Source organism: Buceros rhinoceros, unplaced genomic scaffold (genome assembly GCF_000710305.1).
Source record: "Buceros rhinoceros silvestris isolate BGI_N320 unplaced genomic scaffold, ASM71030v1 scaffold1044, whole genome shotgun sequence".
Classification (NCBI taxonomy): Eukaryota; Metazoa; Chordata; class Aves; order Bucerotiformes; family Bucerotidae; genus Buceros; species Buceros rhinoceros.
The window spans coordinates 48,831-60,981 of record NW_010408599.1 but is presented as its reverse complement, the minus strand read 5'-3'; the positions used below and the strand labels follow the sequence as shown (position 1 = coordinate 60,981).

Below are 12,151 nucleotides of genomic sequence, written 5' to 3'. Positions count from 1 at the left end.
TCAACTGAGCGTCTGTTGCCAAGCGCGGTATCGCATCACACAGAACAACACCCGGCAGCTTTGAAGCAGAGGGCAGCGGTTTCTCCCCACAGCTGCAGTTACGCAGCAGGGCTGGGTGCTTGGGTGCTGTGGGGTAAAATGGGTGCAAAACATTTGCAGGGAACAAGTAAATGACTGAGAAACTTTGTGGAAGAAACGTCCCATGAGGGATGTTAGATGCGAAGAGCCTGGAAGTCCCTGAGGGTGCTGGAGGGTGGGGGGCTGTTGTGGGCAATGCCTGGCTCGTGGCTGACTCATTGGGTGGCCACAGGTCGGGGGAGGATTCTGGTGACCATGGGCCTTTGGTCTGACTTAATACAGCCACTCACATCTTAGGTGATGGTGGCTGAAAATCCCCTTTGCCTTCATAGGACTCCCTGAGTGGGAGTGGACCCTGTTCTGCTCTCGTGGTTGAGGACTAGAGGGGAGACACCTCTCCCCATCTCAACCGGCACCACGGACGGCAGGGTCTGCCTCCTGAGCCTTCAAACCACTGCTCCTCCACTTTGTTCCCTTCATATCATCTAGTTTTGGCTTTGGGCTCTGCGAAACCCCAAAGGGTGTTTTCTGGCAGCGCTGCCAGGCCCCAGGCGTCCCCACCAGCCCTGGTCATTGCTGCTTACCGCTGCTCTTGATTCTCTTCCAGGCTGCCCGTCGGGGACGTTCAAAGCCAGCCAAGGGGATGAAGGATGCGTCCACTGCCCAATTAACAGCCGGACGACTTCGGAAGGGGCCACTAACTGCGTGTGCCGCAATGGATATTACCGGGCAGACGCTGATCCTATCGACATGCCGTGCACCAGTAAGTTGGGCTTTGGGCAAACTGGGGAGGGGCCACACGTGGCTGGGAAAGGAGGCGTGCATCAGTCCAAGTGCCGAGGGGTGATTAACAAAGGCATCTGTCTCGGTGGCATTTTGAGGAGGCCAGGGGGCTCAGAGCACCTCGTCCAGAGGAGCCTTGCAGGTGTGGGTCTTTCTCACCCTGGGCCAGCGCCAAGAGGACGGAAATTTGGGTTGTTTTGCGCTGTTCTAGGCAGTGGGATGGCTCCACTTGGGGGCTGTAGCTGGATAGGAAGACCTGTGTGTGGGTACACTGGCGATCAGTGCAAAAGCCAGGAACCAGAAATGCTTCCAAAAATAACTGGTGAATTTTACCAGGACTGCCATGTGATCGCATCAGCCCGGGTTAGGACAGGTTTTGTTCCTGCTCCTGCTTTTGGTGTCCAGCTTGCTCCACACATCCCTGAAACCAAGAGACACACCTGACTCAGTGTGTGTCTGCAGCAGAGTCCTGTCCAGGGGTGGACAGGATGTCCTGTCCAGGGAGGATGGCGTCTGGTCCTGTAGCAATGAGCAGGGCTCTGGCTCTTAGACCCTTCTGTCTATTCTCTTTACAGCCATCCCGTCTGCCCCCCAGGCCGTCATCTCCAGTGTGAACGAGACCTCTCTGATGCTGGAGTGGACTCCGCCACGGGACTCGGGGGGCCGGGAGGACCTGGTCTACAACATCATCTGCAAGAGCTGTGGCTCTGGCCGTGGGGCGTGCACGCGCTGTGGGGACAACGTGCAGTTCGCCCCCCGGCAGCTGGGCCTGACAGAGCCCCGCATCTACATCAGCGACCTGCTGGCCCACACCCAGTACACCTTCGAGATCCAAGCGGTGAACGGCGTCACCGACCAGAGCCCCTTCTCCCCGCAGTTTGCGTCAGTGAACATCACCACCAACCAGGCTGGTAAGACGCAGGCCTGTGTGTCCCAGCAGACCTCTCCAGGAAGGGGAGGTGGTGGGCAGACACCTCCCGATCAAGGGGTGCTGGGTGAAACCCTGTGGGGTGATCAGGGCTTGAGGGAGAGAAGAGGTGGGGTGCGATGTGACATGGTGTTGCTTGCTCCGTAACGCTGGTGATGACCAAAGGGACCTGGCAATTTTTGGCAATTTCATACCTAGGTGTCAAAAATATCCCTTATTTCAGTGAAAAGCTGGAGTGTGCCCCAAGGCAGAGCTGCCCTTCTCCTCACAGAGCAGCTCATGCCGTGGTCCCTAGTGTCTCAGCGCTGGGTGTGCGACTGTTGCTGAGGTTGCTGCCCAGGAGCATCAGTTGCATGCACCGTTGGTGTGTGGCAGACACGGTGGCAGGGCTCACCGTGGCCTTGCAGCAGCCCCTGCTGCCACTCCTGGTTCCTGAGGAGAGGAGGTAAGATCAGCTCCAGCCGCGATCTCTGCCCCAGCCAGGGCAGGCTGTGAAAGCAAAGGAAAGCTGCCCAGAAGGGGGCTGGGAGGTGGGTGTACGTCTGGAAAGCTGCTCCAGGTCCTGGGCTGCTGCGGAGTCACCTTGGTGCAGAAGACCAGGCAGCAGCGCTGGAAGGGTTTCACTGAGTCTCCAGGGCTGTGCTGCCCTGGGGGTTTGCCTCAGTCCCCCTGTGCAGGATGTTTTTTCTGGGAGAAAGGATGGGTCGGGGTGGCTGGAACTTCCTCCTTGGAGATTGACCATCAGCCCCAGGCAGCAGCTGAGCTGGTGGCAGGATGCTGGTTGATGGCTGCTCTCCCCAGCCCACCTGGAAGCCATCTGGAGCTGGAGCACAGACTGGGGCTGGGTCTTTGCTTAATCCAATTGCACGGTGGAAACCTGCCAGTAACCATGTGTGGGAGCAAGCAGGTTCCTGTGGTCCCCCTGAGCACTGCAGCAAGTGTGGGAGGGTGTGAACATGCCCCAGGCTGTCCCGGACACCATGTGACCCTCAAGCCTGAGTTTGGCAGAGGTGTATAATCACATTTCCATGGCAATTGAGACCATGGTGCCGGCTGCAGTGGGCAGGAGGTGTTAGGTCTGGGTAAAGCAGCAGTGCTGCGGGTGGGCATGTCTTTGTCCCAGATGAACCAGCAGAGCAACCTCTGATCTTAGGTTAGCTCGGGAGCCACGGGGTCACGGGCGTTTCGGTGCAGTATCAGCAGCCCTGAAGGCGGATTTAAGGTATGTCAAACCATGTTGAACCATGGTTTGACAGCGAGTGGGAACATGTCCCCAAATGACGCGGAGAGAGGAACTGGTCTGGGATGGTGACCTGTTGCAGCGTCCGTTAGAGATGGAGACCTGGGGCAGGGAAGGGTCTTTGCACACCCCTGGTGTGGTCCCGAGCTGTAGATGAGTTATTTACTACTCGGATTTGGCACTTTGCAGTTTTATGGTGGGCTCATAACCTTAACGTGCTGCCTGTGGCTGCTTCCACCTTAGCGAAACCAGAGAGCCGAGTTGCAGGCGAATCCTTTTCAGACCCCTGGATCCTCCTCCTTGTGTTTTCCTTGTTTGACGCTCCTTTATTATCAGGGCTCACACTTCTCAGCCTGTGTGATGTCTCTCTTAATGTATCTATTCATTAGCACTAAACAGTAACTGTCTGCTCGCTAATTCCTCTGTAATTAGAGGCTCTGGATTCCTCTGTTACACTCAGCACTGCCTGGCAGCCTCGGTGGAGATCATTAGCAGTTGGTAACAGAAGCTGCAGACACAAAGGCAGAGCTGGGATAGGAGAATGGAGGGTGTTGTGGGAGAGGAGAGTGCGCAGAGGGAGGGCAGGGATGAGCCTGGGGAAGCGGCGAATACAGCCTCCCCCTGCCTTTGCCCAGGGAGGAGCAGCCGGCGCGGGCTCCAGCACAGGACCAAATACGTGATGGGGTTGTGCCTCTGGCACAGCTGGACAATGGCCTCACACAAAGCACCCACTACGCTGGACTTCAGGACCTCCTGGTCCTGAAGAAAGCAAAGCAGAATCACCCTGGTTCACCCAGGGATAAATGGACCAGTGCTGGGGGACCACCTGTGCTTGGTGCTTTGGGGACTGAGGAGAGATGCCACACCACCGGCAGCATCTTTGACCTTCAGATGTCATAAATTCTTCAGCATCGCAAGAAGAAGTTGCTGTGAGAGAGTAAGAAAATGATGCCTGTAGAGCAACCAGAGGGCAGGTACTGTGTGGTGGGCGGAGTGTCACTGGAGGTGTGATGGTATGGAGACCATCATCCCAAAAGGGAAACTTGATATCAAAGAAGGTGACGCACCATTCACCTTGTTCTCCCAGAGCACGATGACTATGGTTGTTGCTGGTGTTGAAGTCTCCAGCGAGAGCTGGATTTCTCTAACATTGGCCCTCGCTTGCTTTGCTGTTGTGTTGTGGTAGTAGGCATTTCTCCTCATGTAGACACAGGCAACAGGTACCTCCTCTCAAGGGAAAATGAGGTAATTAGACCGAGCCGAATCTTCCTTCCATGCTGTGAGGTGGCTTTCTAGAATGTGGATCTTCCTGCAGCTCTTTATGGAAACTTTGGCTTTTTCTTTATCAGAAATTCTTCTCTTGCGGTGAGTGTCCGAAAAAGACGGAAGGTGTTTCACCTCCAGAAGGGCAGTTTGTTAGAACATGAGGTGTGATGTCTCCCTTTTCAAAGAACAGAAAATCAGAAAGGACCAGGACCAGCACGATAAAAATAAAAAGAGCTTGGAATAAACATCCCTTCCCACCACCTCCATGCTCCCCAGTCGATCTGCAGCCACCTTGAATTTATCCCTTCCAGCAAACTCTGCAAAATCCCCACCGCCTTCCTAGGAAATATCTTGAAACCTCTGAGGCCAGGTTGTGTTTTCTCTCTGCTCTTCTCAGCAGGTGTCTTCTTGACCTCCAGCTCCATGCTGTACATCGCCCAACTCACCCCCTACTTGCCTGCCTACTGCACCCTGCAGCTGGTGGCCCCTCTCCCCCGAAGCATCTCTCGAAGCGGGGAGATCCAGGACTTGCCATCTGACACAGCCAGTCCTGTCTTAAGGACCTGTGATGTGGCCAAAGAAAACAAGCCCATTGCGCAGAGACCGGGTGCCATCAAAAGCCTCTTCTCAGCCATGCCAGAACAAAAGATCTGTGCCAAGAGGGTGGTTGAGAGCCATGCCAGCATCCCGAGAGGGAGAGCGCAGGAGGGAAGCCAGGGGTCAAGGAGCTGAGCGTGGCTGCTAATGACACTTAACTAATTGAAAGCCATGGCAGGCATCAGCCCTCTCTCTGGTGACAACAGGCAGCTCCTGCTTACTAATTTGTGGCCATTCTTTGGGGAGGATTGGGAAGGGTGGGGAGTCTTGGTGCTCTGAGGGTTTGCAGGCTCCATCGGCACCGTGGGCAGGCTGAGTGCCCTGGGAAAGTTGCCGAGAAAAAGGGCTCCTTGGGCAGGAAGGGCTTATACAGCACATGGGAAGGGCACCTCTTGGGAACAGAGTGTGGCTTCTATGATCTGAGAAGGGGGGGGAAATCCCTGGGCTCTGGCTATCCAGAGACAAAGTCAGGACTTCCGGTGGTGGAAAGAGAACATCAGGATTTTGGGGAATGTGTCCCTTTTGTGAGCAACTCTCGTGTCACGTGGGATGAGGAGGGAGGATTAACTCTGATGTCAGAGGCTCTTGGCTGCAAACAGAGCCAAAAAGAACCACGAACAGCTAAACCAGTGTGAATGCCAGCGAGTGTGCGACAGAAGAAACCGATCACCACATGAGAAGCAGCCTCTGCAGCGGCGGAGTTCACTGGCCCAGTGCCTCCCTCTCTGTGGATCCACATCACTTGTGATTATTTGCATTATTCCTCTGTGTGCTGTTGAGAGTGGTGAAGCACAGACGAGACACGTCCTGGGAAGAGCAAGGCACAGAAGGGAAGGTTTTTCCCTCACCTTCAACCAGAGAAACATCCCTTGCAGCCGTGGTCCATGAGCTTTACCACCCAGTGCAAGAGGGAGCACCGAGGGATGAGAGGTGAAGGGGTGAAGAGAGAGAGGAGGTGAGCCAGGGCAGTAGACAAGGCAAAGATGGAAGGTTGGTAGGGACTAGCATGTCTCACCACCACCCAGGTTGTGTTTGCTTGTCATTCCAGATGTGCTGCAGGCAGACAGAGAGGAGAGCTGTATGCCCTGGGGTACGTGGACGCTTGCTTTTATCTTCTCACTTCTGTTTTGCATCAGAAGATCTGGCTGGCTTCCTCCTTCAGAGGGATGCTCAGCAGTGGCCTTGTTCCTCTGGACAGAAGCAGCCAGTCATGGCATCTCCTGCTCTCCTCCTGCTGCTCCCAGCCTTGCCCTGAGCTGGCTGCAGTTGGGAATTACTTGTCTGTGGAACAGCAACCTCAAAAGCGTATTCAGAAACCACCTCGAAGAGCTGGGATGAGCTTTCCGGAACGTAAAAGCTATGAGTAACTATTTCTTGTTGCCTTCCAGTGCAGAATGAAAGGACATTATGGCACCTTAGCATCTCAGATCTGACATCCAACCTCCCACCTGCAGCGGGGCTGCTGCCAGCTCTGCCTCAGGACAGCCGTGGCTTTGGGTAGACAGTTATTGGTAACCCCCAAAGACAGAGATCTCCTCATGTTTCCAGTGACTTGTCCCCTTGCACAACCTGTCTGGTGATGGAACTTTTCCTGGTGTCCAATCTGAACCTCCCAAGCTATGATTATGGCCATTGCTTTTTGTTATACCAAAATGCAAAGCTTCAAGCCAAGAAATGTTCTAGATTAGCCTAACAATGTTATCCTCACACTCAGTCCTATCTTTGGTTCAAGCATCTTTCAGAAAGGCAACCAGTCTTGACAGGAGACATCAAGAGACAGAGGGTCCATCAAGTCCCTGTACACGAGTCTCGTGTAGCTTATTCTTGCTTTTTTTTTCCCAATGAGGCCAGTGATTTTCTAAGGAAATGCAGTTGACTCTGCCTGACTGGACGCCAGTAAAACGTTTGATTTGGAAAATGATTAATAAAGCTGGAAGTCTGTCCAGAAACTGCCTAAATGGGAGACCACTGCCCCACCATGGGCAAGCGTCGGGCTGAACTGAGGTGGCTGACTGAGGTTCATGAGAAGTGATCTCATATTTCTGGATGTTTCAGAATCTGGTGGGATATTTCTTGGGCAGGAAAGTGACACAAACATGTTTTAGAGGAAGACAGGAAGACGTTGAAAGGTGTAATATTGGAATCAGGGTGAAATTCAACAACAGTGAGGCCAGGCTTGTGGAGGCCAAGAGCAAGCAATGGTCAGTTGGAGGTGCTTGAGGAGGACCTGGTGGCAGCCCGTGGGGGGGAAATGACTCTCCAGTGTAAAATCTTGTGGAAGAAACCTCCACATGCAAGACTGGGCTGTATCAGCTGTAGCGAGGTCTCACTACCATTGCACAAAGCTGGGGTGGAGCTTCATATGGTCATTGTGTGCACATCTAGTTACTCACTTTCAAGAGAGCTGAACTGTGATGGTAGCAGGAGAGAAAGGATGATAAGGTGAGCAGGGCACTGGAGAGCCCACGGTACAGAGAGGAGACCAACGAGGCACTGTGTGTTCGGCCTTTGGTGAACGGGATTTATCTGCTGCCTGCAATGATGTGCTGGCCTGGAGGGGCACCGGGAAGGGAGAAGAGCTGCTAAAGCAGAGGGACAAGAGCAGATGGTGCAGAGCGGCTGGTGATAGCGTGTGGGTAGAAAATCAGAAATTGTCTGAGCTGGGGAGTCATCTCCCACGGGGAGGAGCCAGGGCAGAGGCCTGTTTGCCTGTGTGACAGGGCAAGCAGGAGAGTGTCTGCTGAGCTACTGTAGGACTGTTACTGGGGTCCCTTAAATCCCAGGTTTCTTCTTTTGGGGACTTCACTGGATATTTCTGTGACAATTTGGTGTGTTTCCAGGCTCCAAACCCTCCCGGAATATTGACGTCCATATAGATGCTTCTCTTACCCAGAATTAACAGCCAGACCTTACCCTCCACCTGGACCCACATAACCATCCTTTCTCTACAGCCTTTCTTCTCTCCCTCTTCTCTTTCCTTCACCCTGACTGTCTCCTACACAGGGCCATTGCCACCAAAACCTGATGTGGCTTGGCATTCGTTGCCCTCCTCCTCTCAGCTGGTGGCCCAGCCTGTTGCCATCACTGCGTCCCCCCAGCTTGCAGCAGCTGGTGGTGAGTGCCCAGGAGGGACCCTGCCATGCCCAAGTCCCTTCTCTGCCCGCTGGAGACCATCTTCAGCCAGGGCTTCCAGATGGTGGAAGCTTTGCCAGCTGCTGGCTCTTCAGGACTCCTCTTCCCACTCCTGCGGTGGGCAGTTGGGGGGATGTTGGCAGAGCAAGGTATGGGCTCTACTGCTAGAGCTTTCCTAGCAGATGCTCTTCTCCACCCGCTGCCAGCTCTGTGGGCTCCTCCACCTGCTGGCTCCCAGGCTTCCCTGTTGCATAAATTACTCGGTGAGTTTGAGGATCATTTTTCCCACACCTGCCTGGCTTCAGAAACCTGTTCCAGAGCATCTGGAGCTGACTTTGGGCAGAAAACAAAAGCCCATCCATGATGGATGGGGTGGAAAGTCCCTCCTGGTGACCCAGCACCTCCCCTTCTCCCCACAGCGTACCACCATCCCTGCTGCGCGCGAGGGCTGGAAGCTGGCAAGTGGCTCACCTTTTGCTCACGTGTTCAGGAGGGGTGATTTATCTTTACTGCCGCACCTGGCAAATGCAGCCCGCGGTGCTCATCACCTCGCTCGCGCACAGGGCTCAGGAGCGCCAGCGCTGGGGTGGGTGGCGATGCGGGAGGCAGGTAGGAGAGGCTGCAGACATGCAGGAGGCTTGTGTCAGGGTCACAGGTCTTGAACAGCCACACGTACACTGCGGGCGCAATGCTGCTCCGTGGTGCTTCTGCGTGGACCGTGATAGATGGTTGTAGCAAATTGGGTTAATGCAGCCGGTCGGCCGGTTGTTCCTGGGTCCGTCTCAGAGTCCCTGTGATTTAGTAGTTCCCTCTATGATGTGTGTAAAATGATAAGTCTCTGTCTGACTTGGTTCAGGCAAGAAGATCCTCACCATGCCTGTCTCACCGCAGCCGGGTCCGTGTTCATCACTGTCCCCAGCAGAAGGCTGCTGCACTGGTAGGGCTGTGCAAGAAATGCTCTTTCCAGGAAAAAAAAACAGCTTAATATTTCCAAAATCTCCTCTGGCACAGAGGGAGGCCAGCCCAGTGGAGTGTACTGTGAAAGCGAGCGAGAGAACAAAGTCAGACTCAAATTAGCAAGACTCGGTGGGTCCAAGGTGGTCCAAGGTCCAAGGTGGGTCCGAGGGGATGCTCTTCAGCTGGCGTCATTCTTTCAAGACCTATTTCTCTGGTCTGAGTTTTCCGTGTTCGAAATTTCAAAATCAGTATGTTCCTAAGAATAGGTTTTGTTGCAATTAATTGGCACTTCCTGGGAAAGTAGCATTTTATTGAAAATCTGAGGGGGCAAGTTGAAGGAGCAGAGGGATGGCTCCTGCCCGGGTTCCAGCTTTCCACCAGCCTTTTGCTGATGACATCGCCTTGATCTGGAGCAGATGAGGTTTCCACATGGAGAGGGGGCCAAGAGGCAGGGACGACCCTCGAATTTTGCTGATGACATCGCCTTGATCTGGAGCAGATGAGGTTTCCACATGGAGAGGGGACCAAGAGTCAGGGACGACCTTGGCACTAAGCATCCCCAAACCTGCTGCAGCGGGCTGCGTGATGGGATGCCAGGACCCCTGGAGCACCTCCTCTGAGTGCTGAGAACAAAGTCCTGCCCTCCTCGGTGGGCAGGATGGCAGCGTGTGAATGAAGGCTGCAAACTCCATTAAACAAAGAGCGTAAAGACAGCCAAAAGCCTTCGTCTGCCCCGGCCAAGTCACTGGGCTTGTGGCATTAGAAACCGCTTTAAAGGCTGTAATCTACACCAAAGCTTTCGTTGATTCAAATGGAGCTGGAGCCAGGACTAGCTTTGGACTGCGTTGCTGAGTTCTTAAGATTTTCCAGCGTTTGTAGTTACAAACTCAAGGGACCGGAGGCTGGGCCCGCTGGGAAATTTTCCAGACACTCGACACACACAAACAGCGTGGGTACCAGACTGATGGGGCCACCTTGCCAGCAGCTTTGGAAACACAAACCTCACAGGCTTTGAGAGAGTAGTAAGTCCGGTGAACATCCCAGACCTGAGGCTTCTGCTGCTTTGGGGCAAATGTTTATTGAAGAGCTTCAGTGCTGTCGTCCCTGTGCCACTGCGTTGCTTTCCTCAACTTCAGCTGGAGGTAACTGGTTTCATAAGTATGTGGTTCCTGCACATATCATCACAGAGGAGAAACTGGGAAAGAAACATTTCAGTAGTCCAAGCAGTAGCGTCTCCTTTTATCAAGAGAGGGTCACATACACAGCAGTGCTGGTGCAGTGGTTCCCGGAGGTCTCCAACCCAACCTCCCATGCAGAGCAGGGTCACCAGGGTCACCACTGAAGGCAGGTCAGGAAAAGCTTCCCTTCTTCCCTCCTCATCCCTTGGTGCTTACTGTGGTGCTTCCAGTGCTCACGCTGGAGGAAGGCATCCCAAATCCAAATCCATTCTACAGGAGGGCCCGTGGCATGAAAGCCGTCGATGCTTGAACAGCAGGAGAGAGCTTTACCTGGAGAAGCAAGAAGTAGAGAAGGTTTTAACCAAAGAAGCCAATTTTCAGATAGATACCCTGATGCATTCGGACTCTGAGCTGAGTAAGAGCATGAGGATCTGGGTCCTTGAGGTCCTTCCTTGAGTGATGAGACTGGGGACAGCTGGACCATTCATTGCACAGCGTCCGTCACCTGCTGGGGACTGCATGGGACTGGGATGCCTTGGGGCAAGGAGGGAGGGCTGGTTTGGGTTAGGCGTCCCTTGGGTGAAATACTGGGGCAAGACATCCAGGTCTGTGAAGAAGTGCAAGGTCAGCTGTCCAGGCTTTCCACTCTGCCCATGCTTGCGGAACAGAGGTCGCCTGAGCCACGAGTGCTTATTTCACCTGCCCACAGACTTGTGTGGAGGCCCTGTGTGCTCCTGCCACTTCAGACACTTTTTTTAGGTGCTGCTGGAGCCTGGATCCCAGCCTAGATGTCCCACAGATTTTTGGGGAGCCCTTGTGTGCCCCTGCCACTTCAGACACTTTTTTTAGGTGCTGCTGGAGCCTGGATCCCAGCCTAGATGTCTATGGCTTCAAGGTCCTATGGCCCTATGGCTTCAAGGTCAGAGAAGCCCTTGCTCCATCACTGGTCACAGCGCATCCTTGCTGCTGCACGGCATCACTCTTTTGTCCCGCTGGACCAAGCTGCTGGTCTTGTGCGGCGCCTGAAGTGCAGAAGGAGCTCTGGGACCTCCTGGGAGCCCCGTACTGAGGAATGCCCCGCTCTGGTCCCATGGGGATTCATGTTCCCCACGTAGTTCCCTCCTGACCCCAGTGAGGCGGAGTCCCCGGTGAGAGAAGTTTGCCCCAAGGTTTGCCAAGTCTCTCCCTTTGCTGCGTTTGCAGGGCAGTTGCAGAAGTTCAGGCATCCTCTGCCAGATGCTCCGTCAGTACTTTTCTCCGCCACATCTCCCCATTCACCGCCCTGTCCCGTGGCCTCTGGACTAGCTGGTGCCTTGCAGCATCATGGTGCATTTCCCTGCCACTCTGTCTTCAGCCGGGGGTCACGCAGTTAATCCTGACCCCGGATCACAGCCGCTTCTGCATGCGGGTAATTGAAAATGCCAGAATTCCCTGCTGACCCTCCTATAATAAAAGCAGTTCCCCCCGCCGGTAACCTGACACGCCAGGGACCGAGATCTGTCAGGAGCGCTGTGAGGAGATGCTGGAGAACTCCCAGCTGTTCACCTCTTTCTTTTCCCCTGGGTAATTTCAAAGTGTTGCTGGGGAGAGGCCGTGGGCCGGGCTGGCTTTGCTCTCTTGCCATCGTGAGTGTTTTCCAGAGCAAATGTTGACTCTGTCTGACATGACACGGGTTAGTGGTATTAAAGTGATCAGAGATAGGGGTTTTGCTGCCTGTAACCTGACCCTTCCAGCTAAGCCGGCAGAGGAATGGAGACACTTTGATTATCCCGGGATCTCCACCGCGCTGACCCGCTGGCAGGCACCGAGGGAACGGCTGAGCCTTGCAGGGCTGGCAGGTGAAGGAGGCAGGGGGCTAGCTGCAAAATGGGGGGCAGGTTGCGATTGGTGGTGTTTCAAATGGGTATAAAGATCGTGAAAATGAAGCTGTGGGAAGATCCTGGTGTCCCCCGGTAGGTGGTCCAGCGGCTGGGGGCACACGGGACTAGCCAA

General features: G+C 54.4%; 1 protein-coding gene across 1 annotated transcript in view; it reads left to right on the top strand.

The window, feature by feature from the left end:
* Nucleotides 1-685: 685 nt before the first annotated feature.
* Nucleotides 686-12,151, top strand: part of EPHB2 (EPH receptor B2) — a gene marked incomplete at its 5' end in the record, with an annotated part of 47,400 nt that continues 35,934 nt past the window's right edge. Inside the window, 2 exons of the mRNA XM_010134905.1 lie at nucleotides 686-841; nucleotides 1,437-1,772. Coding sequence (XP_010133207.1) covers nucleotides 686-841; nucleotides 1,437-1,772 — 492 coding nt within the window. The remainder of the gene's footprint in view (nucleotides 842-1,436; nucleotides 1,773-12,151) is intronic.